The sequence below is a fragment of the Ranitomeya imitator genome, chromosome 1 (assembly GCF_032444005.1).
Source record: "Ranitomeya imitator isolate aRanImi1 chromosome 1, aRanImi1.pri, whole genome shotgun sequence".
Classification (NCBI taxonomy): Eukaryota; Metazoa; Chordata; class Amphibia; order Anura; family Dendrobatidae; genus Ranitomeya; species Ranitomeya imitator.
Genome location: NC_091282.1, coordinates 331,576,402 through 331,595,235, shown reverse-complemented (window position 1 = coordinate 331,595,235; position 18,834 = coordinate 331,576,402). Strand labels below are relative to the sequence as shown.

The window sequence follows — 18,834 nt, the reverse complement described above, 5'->3', positions numbered from 1 at the left end:
TGAGATGGGACGCCATGTTGCGTTTGAAGAGCCACTGATGTGCCTAAACATTGAAACCCCCCACAAATGACACCATTTTGGAAAGTAGACCCCCTAAGGAACTTATCTAGAGGTGTGGTGAGCACTTTGACCCACCAAGTGCTTCACAGAAGTTTATAATGCAGAGCCGTAAAAATAAAACAAAATTTTTTTCCCACAAAAATTATTTTTTTAGCCCCCAGTTTTGTATTTTCCTGAGGGTAACAGGAGAAATTGGACCCCAAAATTTGTTGCCCAATTTGTCCTGAGTGCGATGATACACCATATGTGGGGGGAACCACTGTTTGGGCACATGGGAGGGCTCAGAAGGGAAGGAGTGCCATTTGAATGCAGACTTAGATGGAATGGTCTGCAGGTGTCACATTGCGTTTGCAGAGCCCCTAATGTACCTAAACAGTAGAAACCCCCCACAAGTGACACCATTTTGGAAAGTAGACCCCCTTAGGAACTTATCTAGATGTGTGCTGAGCGCTTTGACCCACCAAGGGCTTCACAGAAGTTTATAATGGAGAGCCGTAAAAATAAAACAAAAATTTTTTCCCACAAAAATTATTTTTTAGCCCCCAGTTTTGTATTTTCCCAAGGGTAACAGGAGAAATTCGACCCCACAATTTGTTGTCCAATTTGTCCTGAGTGCGCTGATACCCCATATGTGGGGGGGGAACCACTGTTTGGGCGCATGGGAGGGCTCGGAAGGGAAGGAGCTCCATTTGGAATGAGGACTTAGATGGAATGGTCTGCAGGTGTCACATTGCATTTGCAGAGCCCCTAATGTACCTAAACAGTAGAAACCTCCCACAAGTGACACCATTTTGGAAACTAGACCCCCTAAGGAACTCATCTAGATGTGTTGTGATAGCTTTGAACCCCCAAGTGTTTCACTACAGTTTGTAACGCAGAGCCGTGAAAATTAAAAAAAAAAATCTTTCCCCCCAAAATTATTTTTTAGCCCCCAGTTTTGTATTTTCCCGAGGGTAAGAGGAGAAATTCGACCCCAAAAGTTGTTGTCCAATTTGTCCTGAGTACGCTGATACCCCGTATGTTGGGGGAAACCACCGTTTGAGCGCATGGCAGAGCTCGGAAGGGAAGGAGCGCCATTTGGAATGCAGACTTAGATGGAATGGTCTGCAGACGTCACATTGCGTTTGCAGAACCCCTAATGTACCTAAACAGTAGAAACCCCCCACAAGTGACCCCATATTGGAAACTAGACCCCCCAGGGAACTAATCTAGATGTGTTGTGAGAACTTTGAACCCCCAAGTGTTTCACTATAGTTTATAACGCAGAGCCGTGAAAATAAAAAATCTTTTTTTTTCCCACAAAAAATATGTTTTAGCCCCGAGTTTTGTATTTTCCCAAGGGTAACAGGAGAAATTGGACCCCAAAAGTTGTTGTCCTATTTGTCCTGAGTACGCTGATACCCCATATGTTGGGGTAAACCCCTGTTTGGGCACACAGGAGAGCTCGGAAGGGAAGAAGCACTGTTTTACTTTTTCAACGCAGAATTGGCTGGAATTGAGATCGGACGCCATGTCGCGTTTGGAGAGCCCCTGATGTGCCTAAACAGTGGAAACCCCCCAATTATAACTGAAACCCTAATCCAAACACATCCCTAACCCTAATCCCAACAGTAACCCTAACCACACCTCTAACCCTGACACACCCCTAACCCTAATCCCAACCCTATTCCCAACCGTAAATGTAATCTAAACCCTAACTGTAACTTTAGCCCCAACCCAAACTGTAGCCCTAGCCCTAGCCCTAGCCCTAACCCTAACCCTAGCCCTAGCCCTAGCCCTAACCCTTGCCCTAACCCTAGCCCTAACCCTAACCCTAGCCCTAACCCTAACCCTAGCCCTAACCCTAACCCTAACCCTAACCCTAACCCTAGCCCTAAACCTAACCCTAACCCTAGCCCTAACCCTAGCCCTAGCCCTAACCCTAACTCTAACCCTAGCCCTAATGGGAAAATGGAAATAAATACATTTTTTAAATTTTTCCCTAACTAAGGGGGTGATGAAGGGGGGTTTGATTTACTTTTATAGCGGGTTTTTTAGCGGATTTTTATGATTGGCAGCCGTCACACACTGAAAGACGCTTTTTATTGCAAAAAATATTTTTTGCGTTACCACATTTTGAGAGCTATAATTTTTCTATATTTTGGTCCACAGAGTCATGTGAGGTCTTGTTTTTTGCGGGACGAGTTGATGTTTTTATTGGTAACATTTTCGGGCACGTGACATTTTTTGATCGCTTTTTATTCCGATTTTTGTGAGGCAGAATGACCAAAAACCAGCTATTCATGAATTTCTTTTGGGGGAGGCGTTTATACCGTTCCGCGTTTGGTAAAATTGATGAAGCAGTTTTATTCTTCGGGTCAGTACGATTACAGCGATACCTCATTTATATCATTTTTTTATGTTTTGGCGCTTTTATACGATAAAAACTATTTTATAGAAAAAATAATTATTTTTGCATCACTTTATTCTCAGGACTATAACTTTTTTATTTTTTTGCTGATGATGCTGTATGGCGGCTCGTTTTTTGCGGGACAAGATGACGCTTTCAGCAGTACCATGGTTAGTTATATCTGTCTTTTTGATCGCGTGTTATTCCACTTTTTGTTCGGCGGTATGATAATAAAGCGTTGTTTTTTGCCTCGTTTTTTTTTTTTTTTTCTTACGGTGTTTACTGAAGGGGTTAAGTAGTGGGCCAGTTTTATAGGTCGGGCCGTTACGGACGCGGCGATACTAAATATGTGTACTTTTATTGTTTTTTTTTTTTTTATTTAGATAAAGAAATGTATTTATGGGAATAATATTTTTTTTTTTTTTTCATTATTTTGGAATATTTTTTTTTATTTTTTTTACACATTTGAAATTTTTTTTTTTAACTTTTTTACTTTGTCCCAGGGGGGGACATCACAGATCAGTGATCTGACAGTTTGCACAGCACTCTGTCAGATCACTGATCTGATAGGAGTGCAGGCTGCTTCACAGTGCCTGCTCTGAGCAGGCTCTGCGAAGCCACCTCCCTCCCTGCAGGACCCGGATCCGCGGCCATCTTGGATCCGGGGCTGGAGGGAGCAGGGAGGGAGGTGAGACCCTCGCAGCAACGCGATCACATCGCGTTGCTGCGGGGGGCTCAGGGAAGCCCGCAGGGAGCCCCCTCCCTGCGCGGTGCTTCCCTGTACCGCCGGCACATCGCGATCATCTTTGATCGCGGTGTGCCGGGGGTTAATGTGCCGGGGGCGGTCCGTGACCGCTCCTGGCACATAGTGCCGGATGTCAGCTGCGATAAACAGCTGACACCCGGCCGCGATCGGCGGCGCTCCCCCCGTGAGCGCTGCCGATCGCATATGACGTACTATTGCGTCCTTGGGAAGTAAAGCCCACCCCACATGGACGCAATAGTACGTCTAATGGCAGAAAGGGGTTAAAGAGTTGATTGTGACTTGTAGGATCTAAAATATAACGTTTAATAAATACTAATTAAAAAACTATACGACACAACAATACATATAATGAAAAACTCGTGTATTGACCAACAGGTCAATCAGACAGGGAACTGATAAACAGTCCAAAGAGAAAAGATCAGTAGTCAATTTGGAACCCTACACAACCTTCAGGGCTTATTATCATAATATGCACCCAGTCAAGTAAAGCAGAGGAAACCAACATAACAAATATATACTACTGTGAAAAAAATATAACTTGAGGTTCTATATAAGGTGAACGGGGAAAATACCACTATCTATCACCAATAAGAAACTTTCAAATACATGGGGATACACATAGAGCTATTGGAACAATCTCACCCAAATGTGATGCTGCAGCATATTGAAATGTGTTCCTCATGTCAAGATCAGAGTCCTATGGATCAGGTTCCGACCATCTAGGATCCGTTGGAATCCCGGACCACTTCCTGCGTTAAAGACCACCTCCCTATGCGTTTCATCTAAGGGAAGAATCCTCAGGGGACACGGCAGTCAGTACGTGGTCAGGATTTGATGGAGTGCTCAACCGAGACAAAAAATCTCCAGGGAGCCTCTCATCGTTATATTTTAGGTTTCCCTTTTTGCTATTTATACATAATTCTTTGGGCACCCATTTTTTCAGTGAGTGGTTCATTACCCTCTTTTTGCTATATTGACTTGTAGGATCGCTACTTCCAACAGGTGGCGCTATAGAGTTTAAGTCCTCTTTTTCTCAGAAGAGGCAATTTGCATATTATATTTCCCAGAGGAGCATTGCACGGCGAATAAGCCTCCTTACCTTGACAAGCCAGAGATGGTATGTCACTCTCCATAAGGAGAAACGATACCCCTTAGACCCCAATCCAGAGCCTCTCACCTGTCCAAATTAGTTCTCACGCTTCGCACTGATGAGTGCCAACAGCCCGAAACACCATGTCTGCAAATTGAGATACTAATTTGGCTTTTATCATAAGTCATATTGCACGACTCGTTAAAGAGTTGATTGTGACTTGTAGGATCGCTACTTCCAACAGGTGGCGCTATAGAGTTTAAGTCCTGTTTTTCTCAGAAGAGGCAATTTGCATATTATATTTCCCAGAGGAGCATTGCACGGCGAATAAGCCTCCTTACCTTGACAAGCCAGAGATGGTATGTCACTCTCCATAAGGAGAAACGATACCCCTTAGACCCCAGTCCAGAGCCTCTCACCTAGCCAAATTAGTTCTCATGCTTCGCACTGATGAGTGCCAACAGCCCAAAACACCGTGTCTGCAAATTGAGATACTAATTAGGCTTTTATCCTAAGTCATATTGCACGACTCGTTAAAGAGTTGATTGTGACTTGTAGGATCGCTACTTCCAACAGGTGGCGCTATAGAGTTTAAGTCTTCTTTTTCTCAGAAGAGGCAATTTGCATACTTCCTTATAGCAAACTTTTCTTCATGGAGCATTACCTGTAACTTCATACACCAGCCTAATCTTTTGAGAACCAGTTCCCTAAAACCTATAGAAGACACAAGCATACACACAGTGGATATTTCATAACATTTTAGAGTATATTATAGGAAATCTTTTCATTTGTTTTTATGAATTTTGCCCAAAAATCTATCCATCTAAACACTTTTTTTTGGAACAGTTATGTATAGGTGGGGCCACTATTTTTGGAAAGCAGATGTCCATTTTTAAATTCAGGAATCTACTTGTTTGATACTCTAGAAAAATAATGGTATATAGCAGCATTATGTCAATCACATTTTGTTAAATTTATGTTTTCAAAAAAGAAATGCTATCAATCCTGGACTTTATACAGATCAGTCGCCAAACTAGACAACGAGGGGAGATGTGGAAACCACAAATACGACTATAACGATCCAATATATATGTAAAAAAAATATTTATTACATATATAAGACAGAACAAAGGAGGGGGCTCACCCTCCTTTGTTCTGTCTTATATATGCAATAAAGAAATTTTTTTACATACTGTATATATTGGATCACTATAGTCGAATTTGTGGTTTCCACATCCCCCTCGTTGTTTGATACTCTGTGGATTTTGGTCTTCTTTCATGTTTTGGGTCATTGTCCATCTGTAGTATGAAACGACGACCAATCAGTTTTGCTGCATTTGGCTGGATCTGAGCACACAGTATGTATCTGAATACCTCAGAATTCATTCGGCTGCTTCTGTCTTGTGTCACATCATCAATAAACACTAGTGACCCAGTGCCACTGGCAGCCATGCATGCCCAAGCCATCACACTGCCTCCGCCGTGTTTTACAGATGATGTGGTATGCATTGGATCATGAGCTGTACCACACCTTCGCCACACTTTTCTCTTTCCATCATTCTGGTAGAGATTGATCTTGGTTTCATCTGACCAAAGAATGTTCTTCCAGAACTATGCTGGCTTTTTTAGATGTTTTTTTTTTAGCAAAGTCCAGTCTAGCCTTTTTATTCTTGATGCTTATGAGTGGCTTACACCTTGCAGTGAACCCTCTGTATTTACAGTACAGACCAAAAGTTTGGACACACCTTCTCATTTAAAGATTTTTCTTTATTTTCATGACTATGAAAATTGTACATTCACACTGAAGGCATCAAAACTATGAATTAACACATGTGGAATAATATACTTAACAAACCTTAACAAAAAAGTGTGAAACAACGGAAATTATGTCTTATATTCTAGGTTCTTCAAAGTAGCCACCTTTTGCTTTGATGACTGCTTTGCATGCTCTTGGCATTCTCTTGATGAGATTCAAGAGGTAGTCACCGGGAATGGTTTTCACTTCACAGGTGTGCCCTGTCAGGTTTAATAAGTGGGATTTCTTGAATTATAAATGGTGCTGGGACCATCAGTTGTGTTGTGCAGAATTCTGGTGGATACACAGCTGATAGTCCTACTGAATAGACTGTTAGAATTTGTATTATGACAAGAAAAAAGCAGCTAAGTAAAGAAAAACGAGTGGCCATCATTACTTTAAGAAATGAAGGTCAGTCAGTCCGAAAAATTGGGAAAACTTTGAAAGTGTCCCCAAGTACAGTGGCAAAAACCATCAAGCTCTACAAAGAAGCAGGCTCACATGAGGAAAGGAAGACCAAGAGTCACCTCTGCTTCTGAGGATAAGTTTATCTGAGTCACCAGCCTCAGAAATCGCAGGTTAACAGCAGCTCAGATTAGAAACCAGCTTAATGCCACACAGAGTTCTAGCAGCAGACACATCTCTACAACAACTGTTAAGAGGAGACTTTGTGCAGCAGGCCTTCATGGTAAAATAGCTGCTAGGAAACCACTGTTAAAGACAGGCAACAAGCAAAATAGACTTGTTTGGGCTAAAGAACACAAGAAATGGACATTAGACCAGTGGAAATCTGTGCTTTAGTCTGATGAGTCCAAATTTGAGATCTTTGGTTCCAACCACCGTGTCTTTGTGCAACGCAGAAAAGGTGAACGGATGGACTCTACATGCCTGGTTCCCACCGTGAAGCATGGAGGAGGAGGTGTGATGGTGTGGGGGTGCTTTGCTGGTGACACTGTTGGGGATTTATTCAAAATTGAATGCATGTAGAGGAGCTGCGGAGACAACATCACATGTTTCTCAAAGCAGGCAGTGAATAGCCAGGCCTTTCCCCAGGAAGGAACAACCAAGGGAAGGGCAGCATCCAATAAAGGAAAACATCCAATAAAGGAAAACCACCTGATGAGGGGCAAAAAGCCCGAAACAGCTGTCTGTGGATGGATACCATGCGTGGCATAGGTGGTTTTCCTTTATTGGATGTTTTCCTTTATTGGATGTTACTGCCTGCGTTGAGAAACACGTAATGGTGTCTCTGCAGCTCCTCTACATGCATTTGCATATTTGGGTGCATTGTTCTGGATCACTGCGTTGAGAAACACGTGATGGTGTCTCCGCGGTGTTGGATGTTTTGGTCTCCACGAGGTCAATCATCTGTGCCTTTATTCAAAATTGAAGGCATACTGAACCTTCATGGCTACTACAGCACCTTGCAACGGCATGCTATTCCATCCGGTTTGCGTTTAGTTGGACCATTATTTATTTTTCAACAGGACAATGACCCCAAACACACCTCCAGGCTGTGTAAGGGTTATTTGACTAAGAAGGAGAGTGATGGGGTGCTACGCCAGATGACATGGCCTCCACAGTCACTAGATCTGAACCCAATCGAGATGGTTTTGGGTGAGCTGGACCGCAGAGAGAAGGCAAAAGGGCCAACAAGTGATAAGCATCTCTGGGAACTCCTTCAAGATTGTTGGAAGACCATTTCCGGTGACTACCTCTTGAAGCTCATCAAGAGTGTGCAAAGCAGTCATCAAAGCAAAAGGTGGCTACTTTGAAGAACCTAGAATATAAGACATAATTTCAGTTGTTTCACACTTTTTTAAGTATATAATTCCACATGTGTTAATTCATAGTTTTGATGCCTTCAGTGTGAATGTACAATTTTCATAATCATGAAAATACAGAACAATCTTTAAATGAGAAGGTGTTTCCAAACTTTTGGTCTGTACTGTACTTTCATGCAGTCTTTGCTTTATGGTAGATTTGGATATTCATACGCCTACCTCCTGGAGAGTGTTGCTCACTTGGTTGGCTGTTGTGAAGGGGTTTCTCTTCACCATGGAGATTATTCAGCGATCATCCACCACTGTTGTCTTCCGTGGGCGCCCAGGTCTTTTTGCATTGATGCATGATTCACCAGTGCTTTCTTTCTTCCTCAGGATGTACCAAACTGTAGATTTTGCCACACCTAATATTGTAGCAATTTCTCGGATGGGTTTTTTTCTGTTTTCGCAGCTTAAGGGTGGCTTGTTTCCCCTGCATGGAGAGCTCCTTTGACCGCATGTTAACTTCACAGCAAAACCTTCCAAATGCAAGCACCACACCTCAAATCAACTCCAGACCTTTTATCTGCTTAATTGAGAATGACATAACGAAGGGATTGCCCACACCTGTCCATGAAATAGCCTTGGAGTCAATTGTTCAATTGCCTTTGGTCCCTTTAAAAACAGGGTGGCACGTGTTAAGGAGCTGACACTCCTAAACCCTTCATCCAATTTTAATGTGGATACCCTCAAATGAAAGCTGAAAGTCTGAACCTCAACTGCATCTGAATTGTATTGTTTAAAATTCATTGTGGTAAAGTCTATAACCAAAATTACAAAAATGTTGTCTCTGTCCAAATATATATGGACCCAGCTGTATATATTGGATCATTATACTCGTATTTGAGGTTTCCACATCCCCCCTCGTTGTTTGATACTCTGTGGATTTTGCTTTTCTTTCATGCCTGTTACAAATGGTTGGAAGGCATCAGCACAAGACGTTATTTACAGTTATGCTCTTCTTGATATCTTGGAACATTTTAAGTAATGTTAAATTTCTCAGTGTATTATTTTCATTTATTTCATAGCTGGGTAGGATATGAACAACAAAACTGTAAGGGAGAACAATTTGTCTTTGAGAAGGGAGAATACCCCCGATGGGACTCCTGGACAAACAGCCGAAGAAGTGACAGCATCTCTTCCATGAGACCAATCAAAGTGGTAAGATAGTGAATAGGCCTGAAAATGTAGCTAAATGTTGCATTTATATTCAATACTGTGTTCTCCAAAGGTTTATCTATTCATTTTTTTTACCATTCTTAATCTCTTTCTGCCTAACGGCATACTGATTGTGTCTGCAGTATGACTGCATAAAGTCTGATCTGATGTATTAATCATTCCCAACTTTACATCTGAAATGAGGCCCACATTAGCTCAGATAGTATTATTATTTCTTCTATACGCAGGTAACACTAAAGCCTAGTTCACAGGAGAGATTTATGGATCAGTGTTGCACAGATTTCTTATATGTTGCCCATTAAACGTCTATACTTTTTACCTCCATTGCAACAGAAAACAACAACTGTGCAATGTCCCATTGCGCCAAGTTATTAGAGAAGAAGTTTCACATTGTTTCTAGTGGAGACTAAGGCTATGTTCACACCTAGGAAGGGGGCTGCGGGTTCTCCCACGGGTTTTCCCGCAGCGGATTTGATAAATCTGCAGGGCAAACCCGCTGCGGTTATCCCTGCAGATTTATCGCGGTTTGTGTTGCGGGTTCCGCTGCGGGATTACTCCTACTATTGATGCTGCATATGCAGCAATATGCAGCATCAATAGTAATGTTAAAAATAATAAAAATCATGATATACTCACCCTTTGACGTCCCGATCTCCTCAGCGCTGCAGGCGGCGGTCCGGTTCCAAAGATGCTGTGCGAGAAGGACCTTCGTGACGTCACGGTCATGTGACCGCGATGTCACCGCAGGTACTGGTCGCATAGCAAACCTGAGACCGGACGGCCGCATGCAGTGCTGAGGAGATCAGGACGTCAGAGGGTGAGTATATCATGCTTTTTTATTTTCATTCTTTTTTTTTTACACAAATATGGTTCCCGGGGTCTGGAGGAGAAACTGCAGCGGACCCGCAGCGGCAAAATCGCCGTGGTTCCACGGTAAAAACCACAAAGTGTGAACATGGCCTAATACCTCGGACCACTAAGTCCATGCACAATTACAAGGCATACTGCAGTCCACAAAGTATTTATGCTTTTATTCTTATAAAAATATAAAATGTAGAGAATAAGAAGTTACAAATTAGCCATTGTTATAATGTTTATGTCATACATCAATAATACATATGAAAAATGACAATATATCTTTTCAGAAAAATCTGCTTGTTTCCTTTCCTGGACTGATCTCACATTGCAAGGGTAAAAGCTGCAAAATTTGTATTCAGTGAAGAGTTTCCCATTACTGAGATTAGCGATGGCAGTTGCTACTCAGAAGATTCTATGTAGACCGGAGAAGGAAGGAGGACGATTTAGGGCAAATTCTCCTAAAATGACAGATGAACATTAAATCTATGGTATAAAAAAAGTTAAAAAATTAAAGTTATTTCAGGAGAACTTCTGCAGAATATCTGTGTCTGCCTCTTCCTTCTCTCTCAACAGAAGCTATAAGAACCAACTGCCATCTCCTATCTCAGTAACGTGAAAATCAGATCAAGTGAGTGATCAATCCATTAGGGCAGGGGTCCCCAACTCCAGTCCTCAAGGCCCACCAACAGGTCATGTTTTCAGGATTTCCTTTGCATTGCACAGGTGATGCAATTATTACCTGGGCAAGACTAAGGAAATCCTGAAAACATGACATGTTGGTGGGCCTTGAGGACTGGAGTTGGGGACCCCTGCATTAGGGTAAAGAACCATATTTCTGATAAGATATATTATATATTTGCTTATTTTTATATCTACTATTGATTACTCTTTATAGGGCTGGCAAGATACTGAAAGCAGATTTATAACAGTAGATTTTATGAAGACTGTTTTCTTGAAATGTTTACTGGTGTCCAGTGTTTCATTGTACACATACATTTCTTTATGTTGTTGTGCATTTCGAGCTCTATAAATCCACAGTATTTGTGTATTGTCTGGTTAATGTGCTAAAGGCTTAGGTTTATATGGTAGTTTATTATTGCTTCTGAGCATAGAAACAATGCTTCTATTGCTTGTCCTAAATATAGCTTTGGTTTTTCATTCATCAGCTAAGTTTCACACCAAACAATAGAACAAGTGCGTAATTATCCTATTCCTCCAATTGCTGTTTGTCATGGTCCTATCTGAAGTGACCAGTGTGTTAATGGAACCAATATACTGTGCTGACTGATGAGTTTGTGGCAATGTGGCTGTATACTTGTCTCCTATAGTAGGCATTTTATAAGCCCGTGATTCTCAACCTCACAACCACAGGGAAAGCATTAAAAGTATTTCCCTTTCAAGGGAACACCAATGCATAAAGAATCTTGGTATAGGATTAGCTAAAGCATATTACATACTGCTGGTCCTACAATTTAAAGAAGCACTCCTCCCATCAAAGTTTGTAACCTCTTATATATTGCAATCATCATATTATATGGCACTGTGTACTTTCAATTGCTAATTTTTCCCTTCTACCCAGTTAAGTCTATGACATCACATGATTAAAAACTGACTAGCTGAATCATTCTAAGCTCTGTGTAGAAACAGGAGGTCAATTTTCTCTGCATAACTTATGAGTAACTGCAAAAGTATATGGTACGGGGAGGAGTGAGCAGCTGGGTCAGGAGTTGAAGAGGGGAATGATAAATGCAGGTGCAAGAGACTTCCTGTTTCTACATAGAGCGGAGAAAAGAGAAGAATTAGTTGTGTTAAAAGTAAAATAAGCAATTGTAAGTACACAGTGCAATATATAATGTGATGTCTACAATATATTAAGAGCATAAAAACTTTGATGAAAGTTCTTCTTTAACTGCCCTCCCTGTAAAGCAGATTTAAATCAGTGTGCCTCCCCAATGTAACAGTGACAGTTATGTTTTCACTATATTCCTCTGACAGAAAGTTAAAGGGGTCGCGTGACTTGAAACAAAAATTTCAGAAAGAAGGGATAAGTTAAATACAATAGAAGAATGTATACTCATCCGTTATATACCCAGTCTGACAAACACATTTGTATGGAAACTGCTTTGGCTAGAACATTTGTATAGGCAGATTTCCTAACTTGCATATTTTATTGGTTCTTTTAATAGCAGTAATTACTCTGTGGGCACAGCTATTGGCATAGCACTATGAATAATTGTTATGTTGACATTTCTATACAGTAGTGCTCGCACTTATACTTGGCCTCTACTTCTTCATGGTGCCACACTAAGGAATATCAGGAGGTGGCACAAATGTGCAGATAGTAAGTGGCTCTATTGTGGGGACAGTATTATGCTGTAATCACCACCATTGGAGCAATACAGCATTATATATGCACTTCATTTGGTCGGACTAATGAGAATATAACGGGTTGGTTTTGCATGATCAAGATAATTATGGAAGGGGACTGGGATGTGGCACACATGCTTATAATCTGCTCTGGGATATACAGGTGCTTCTCACAATATTAGAAAATCATCAAAAAGTTAATTTATTTCAGTTCAATTCAAAAAGTGAAACTCGTATATTATATAGAGTCATTACAAACAGAGTGATCTATTTCAAGTGTTTATTTCTGTTAATGTCGACTATTATGGCTTACAGCCAATGAAAACCAAAAATTAGGTATAATGCACAAAAAACACCTGCAAAGGTTTCCTAAGTATTTAAAAAAGGTCTTTTTAGACTGTTTCAGTAGGCTCCACAATCATGGAGAAGACTGTTGAATTAACAGATGTCCAGAAGGCAGTCATTGACACACTCCACAAGGAGGGTAAGCCACAAAAGTCATTGCTAAAGAAGCTGGCTGTTCATAGAGTGCTGTATCCAAGCATATTAATGGCAGGTTGAGCGGAAGTAAAAAGTGTGGCAGAAAAAATGGAGCACAAGCAACCGGGATAATCGCAGCCTTGAAAGGATTGTTAAGAAAAGGCAATTCAAAAATTTGGGGGAGATTGACAAGGAGTGGACTGCTGCTGGAGTCATTGCTTCAAGAGCCACCACACACAGATGTATCCAGGACATGGGCTACAAGTGTTGCATTCCTTGTGTCAAGCCACTCATGACCAATAGACAATGCCAGAAGTGTCTTACCTGTGCCAAGGAAAAAAATAACTGGACTGTTTCTCAGTGGTCCAAGGTGTTGTTTTCAGATGAAAGTAAATTTTGCATTTCATTTGGAAATCAAGGTCCTAGAGTCTGGAGGAAGAATGGAGAGGCACACAATCCAAGCTGCTTGAGGTCTAGTGTGAAGTTTCCACAATCAGTGATGGTTTGAGGAGCCATGTCATCTGCTGGCATAGGTCCACTGTGTTTTATTAAGATCAATGTCAGCGCAGTCGTCTACCAGGAAATTTTAGAGCACTTCATGCTTCCCTCTGCCGACAAGCTTTTTATAGATGGAAATGTCATTCTCCAGAAGCACTTGGCACCTGCCCACATTGCCAAAATTCCCAATACCTGATTTAAAAACAACAGTATCATTGTGCTTGATTGGCCAGGTATTGTCAAGAGGAAGATGAGAGACACTAAACCCAACAATTCAGAAGAGCTGAAGGCTGTTACCAAAGCAACCTGAGCTTCCCTCACACCTCAGCAGTGCCACAGGCTGATCGCCTCCATGGCACGCCGCATTGATGCAGTAATTGATGAAAAAGGAGCCCTGACCAAGTATTGAGTGCATTTACTGAACATACATTTCAGCAGTCCAACATTTTGGATTTTAAAATCATTTTTCAAGCTGGTGTTGTGAAGTATTCTAATTTACTGAGATAATGAATTTTGGGTTTTCATTGACTGTAAACCATAATCATCAACATTAACAGAAATAAACACTTGAAATAGAGCACTCAGTTTGTAACGAATCCATATAATATATAAGTTCTGTTAATTTAGAACTTAAATTAAGTTAATAACTTTTGAATGGAGGGGTGCATGACGATCAACTGCACAAAGTGTATCTTCCCATTACTTGTAAGAAGGTGGTGACTGACTTTAGGGGTACTGTGCCTATGGAGCGGTCTGGTGAGCAGCTGCAGAATCTATGTTTAATCACGTATAGACAATAAGGGTGGGGGCAGGGACTGGGTCCAAGAAGCTGTGTCCATGTAAAGTCCTAAGTTAAACAGCAAGAGATATTTTTGCAGACATGCGGTGGAGAGAGATCAGTGTGAGACAGTGTGAAGTAAGACAGTGTTGGTGTCGTCCTGTGAGAGGAAGAGGGGCCTGGTTGAGATTATTACAAATATTGCATCAGTTTAGTTTGACCTCAATGTCATTTTTGTGAGTGCTGAAGCAATTAAGCATATGGTGGCTTTAAAAGTGACAGCAAGAAAAATGTCATGTGCATTACTGCATCTGCACATCTGCAGCTGTGTACAAAAGAGTGTCTTAATTTATGGGGAACCAATGGAGAATCCTACGCTCCAGTGCACTTTGTTTCATTGAAACAAAGCATTTCCCCTTATTCTTTCTTTCATTTATTGTAATCATTTTGATGTTCCTGAAACTTTTTTTTGGGCTCAATGTAAGCTTAGATTCATAGTTATACATTTCAACTTCTAGGATAGCCAGGAACACAAGATTGTTCTATATGAAAACCCAAACTTCACTGGGAAGAAGATTGAGATAATTGATGATGATGTCCCAAGCTTTCATGCTCATGGCTACCAGGAAAAAGTGTCTTCTGTGAGAGTACAAAGTGGAACGTAAGTTACTCATGCTCAGCCTTGTAGTAAACCCGAAATACCCTAGTTTCATTTTCTTTTTTTTATGAAGATAAATTAGATCAGAAAGGAAATGTGCGGTCTTCTTACAGCTGTTTAAATCCAGTCGTGCAACATATATCATACATTTGGCCTCTAGGGAACATCTGAATACCACAGATAAGTCGTCAGCATAGGGCAGGGGTGTCAAACTGCATTCCTCGAGGGCTGCAAACAGGTCATGTTTTCAGGATTTCCTTGCATTGCACAGGTGCTAATTTAATCAGCTGCAGAGAATGATTCCAGTACCTTGTGCAATGCTAAGGAAATCCTGAAAACATGACCTGTTTGCAGCCCTCGAGGAATGCAGTTTGACACCCCTGGCATAGGGCACTGCAGAAGGTCAAACACAACATACTTGCAATGTGTTCCGTTGAAATAATGCTTGGGATAAAAAAAATAAAAAGGTCGTATTTTCAAGTTTTAGAATGAACTGTCAAAGTATTCTATTACTGAGTCAGTGGAAAACTTGCAATATTTGCAGAAATGAATCTTACACTCTACAACACATTTCAGAGGGCTTATCTAATTTGATTTTTTTATTTATTGGATGCAATTTATTTTGTGAATTCAAATGTTTATTTTTATATAGTTGAGAGCTACTTATGTAGACAGATTGGAAAATATGTTCTACTAGTGGAGAAGTTATTTTGAAGGTGACATCATGATGGAGAAATGGCATGACATACCAGGAATAGTAAATGTGAATAAAAAATGAATGCACATGACCATGAGTTACATGGCTCTCTATACAGAAATAAGTTTTAACGCTCCTCTCCCACCACCAAAGCTGATGTCACAGAATTCCCTGGTGGTGGAGAAAGGAAGTGGTGGCAGGTGCAGTGCTTTGCTCCTTTTATTGTACCTCTATGGTAGCCTTGCAATTCTAAGGAGCGTACTATTTCCTCCACTACTTTGCTACAGTGGAAGCACTTGTAGTGAGAAACGATGAGCAATGAGCTGCGGAGACAACGACCTCGTTCAAAGGAGCAAAGCTAGCTCTACAGGCTGCAGCTCCAACTCCATAAGCAGCCAGCAGAATACACAGTGTGACCACAGAGGTCAAAGAACCCTAAGATAGTGTTGATCCAACATTGCTGTCTGAATGTCACTCGTGTTCTCGTGTCCTCATCTATAGTTATTACCCTAAAAAGATGACTACACACTACAAATATCGGACAAAAGAATGTTTATGAACCAAATTAAAATAGTTTACATAATATACAGATAATGACAAATATGATAAAATGTGGTGAACTACTTCAATGATAACTGAGAAAGTCTTGGATTAATCATAATAATAATAATAATAATAATAATAATAATAATCTTTATTTTTATATAGCGCTAACATATTCTGCAGCGCTTTACAGGTTGCACACATCATCGCTGTCCCCGTTGGGGCTCACAATCTAAATTCCCTATCAGTATGTCTTTGGAATGTGGGAGGAAACCGGAGTACCCAGAGGAAACCCACGCAAACACGGAACATACAAACTCTTTACAGATGTTGTCCTTGGTGGGGTTTGAACCCAGGACTCGAGCGCTGCAAGGCTGCTGTGCTATCCACTGCGCCACCGTGCTGTTGATCACTAACATAGATAAGCCAATCCCATAGGTATATGCATACATAACTCTTAGACTATAAAGTCACACAATCCTTATTGAAAAAATGACCAAGTATGGAATGGACAAGGCAACTGTTAGGTGGATTCATAGCTGGCTTAGTGATCGGACCCAAAGAGTGGTCGTAAATGGCTGCTCATCCAGTTGGAAGAATGTCTCAAGTGGGGTACCACAGGGCTCTGTCCTGGGCCTTGTATTGTTCAACATCTTTATCAATGATTTAGGTGAAGGAGTTGGGAGTAAACTGATTAAATTTGCTGATGACACAAAGCTAGGAGGGATAGCTAATACTAGAAAAGAGAGAGAGAGAGGATTCAAAAAGATATAAATAAACTGGAGCAGTGGGCAGCAACTAACAGGATGATTTTTAACAGGGAAAAATGCAAAGTACTACATCTGGGCAATAAAAATGAAAAAAGCATATACAGAATGGGAGGAATAGGGCTAAGCAACAACACATGTGAAAAGACTTGGGTATGCTAATAGATCACAGACTGAACATGAGTCAACAGTGTGATGAAGCAGCAAAAAGGGCAAATACAATTCTGGGATGTATTAACAGAAGTATACAGTCTAGATCATGTGAAGTCATTATTGCCCTCTGCTCCTCTTTGGTCAGACCTCATCTGGAATACTGTGTCCAGATTTGGGCACCACATTTTAAAAAAGACATCAACAAACTGGAGCAAGTTCAGAGAAGAGCGACCAGAATGGTGACTGGTCTGCAAACCATGTCCTATGAGGAACGGTTACAGAATTTGGGAATATTAGCTTGCAAAAAAGATGACTGAGAGGAGACTTAATAACTGTCTACAAATATCTCAAGGTCACATTCTAGAAGGATCATCTTTATTCTCATTTGCACAAGGAAAGACTAGAAGCAATGGGATCAAACTGAATGGGAGGAGACGCAGATTAGATATTAGAAAAAACTTTTTGACAGTTAGGGTGATCAATGAGTGGAACAGGCTGCCACGAGAGGTGTTGAGTTCTTCTTCAATGGAGGTCTTTAAACAGAGGCTGGACAGACACGTGTCTGGGATGATTTAGCAGATGATTTAGCTTTGAGCAGGGGGTTGGACCAGATGGTCCCTTCCAACTCTAACATTCTATGATTCTATGATTCTAATAAGTATATTATGCTGAGAAAGAACATATATAGAATGTAAATAGCAGAATCCATGAAGATTGTTACATAATTAATAAATAATACAAATAATAATCACTGCATAATTAATCTATAGTACAGATGCAAACTGCAAGGGACTTAGAAAGACGATTGTATCTCATGCCCTATAATAATGAACAATACAGTGCGTAATGACATTTTAGGAGACAAAATATCAGCTAATAAGCAGACAATGTTCCTAATAGATCAAAATATGAGTTAAAAATAATAGTGAGGGGAAAATACTAACCCAAACCCTGAAACCTTTTACACCCGACAAGCATTTCTCCCCCTCATCTATCAGTTATAAGGTTTTCAAACGGCACCCATCCAGCATTCCTTGATTTTCAAGAGAACGTACCTCTAAGGAGACAGTATCACTTCATCCTTGTGTTAAGGGCTAAGAAGAGCAAGGCCTTTTGAGACTGCAGAATGTTGGGTACCCATTGCATAATGAACTGATATGATTCTTATATTCTTGGTACTGTACTTTCTAATATGTTAAACATGTCTTTACAGGTGGGTTGGATATCAATACCCAGGTTACAGAGGTTACCAGTACCTGTTTGAGAAGGGGGATTATAAGGACAGCTCAGATTTTGGCGCCCAACACCCCCAGATCCAGTCTGTGAGGCGCATCCGTGATATGCAGTGGCACCAAAGGGGAGCCTTCCACCCTACCAGTTAAGAAAAACACTTCTACCAGCTAGTGCCACTGACAAGAAAGAGATACGGAAAGGCTTTTACGTGATCTGCTGCTGTTTTTTCCATGGTATGGTTAACTGGCCTGCCACTGTGTGACTAAACCTGCTGAAGCAATTTAATAAAAGCTTTGAGTTCCAAACTCCTGCTGACTCCATGTTTTGTACTTTCTCCATGTAGCAATAATGCTCCACTGAGAACATCTGATCTATTGGATTACAGATTAGCAGTAATCAGCATTTAAAGTGTTGTATTCTATACCTAAAGCTTTATAACTATAGGACTTTATGGTGGACATACGGTAGTTGGATTTCTTATTTAAGAGGACATCACTTTGTAAGCTAGGGTTTGCTATTAATGACTTCAAAATGTTAGTCTTGTTTTATCATGTAGAGACCTTATTATATTCTTCAGGGGTGGAAATATCATTGGTGCCACCAGAGACCCAAGAGATAGGAGGGCCCACTTCAACCTTCAAAGCAGTAATTGTTCATTACGATGAGTTAGTGGACTGCAAAGGGCCCATATACTGTTCTG

At 40.8% G+C, this 18,834-nt stretch overlaps 1 protein-coding gene across 1 annotated transcript in view; it reads left to right on the top strand.

Moving 5' to 3' along the window:
- The window catches only part of CRYBB2 (crystallin beta B2), a 412,932-nt gene extending 394,490 nt beyond the window's left edge, over positions 1 to 18,442 (top strand). The window contains exons 5-7 of the mRNA XM_069759180.1: positions 8,952 to 9,084; positions 14,602 to 14,744; positions 18,115 to 18,442. Coding sequence (XP_069615281.1) covers positions 8,952 to 9,084; positions 14,602 to 14,744; positions 18,115 to 18,283 — 445 coding nt within the window. The 3' untranslated portion in view covers positions 18,284 to 18,442. The remainder of the gene's footprint in view (positions 1 to 8,951; positions 9,085 to 14,601; positions 14,745 to 18,114) is intronic.
- The last annotated feature ends 392 nt before the right edge of the window (positions 18,443 to 18,834 follow it).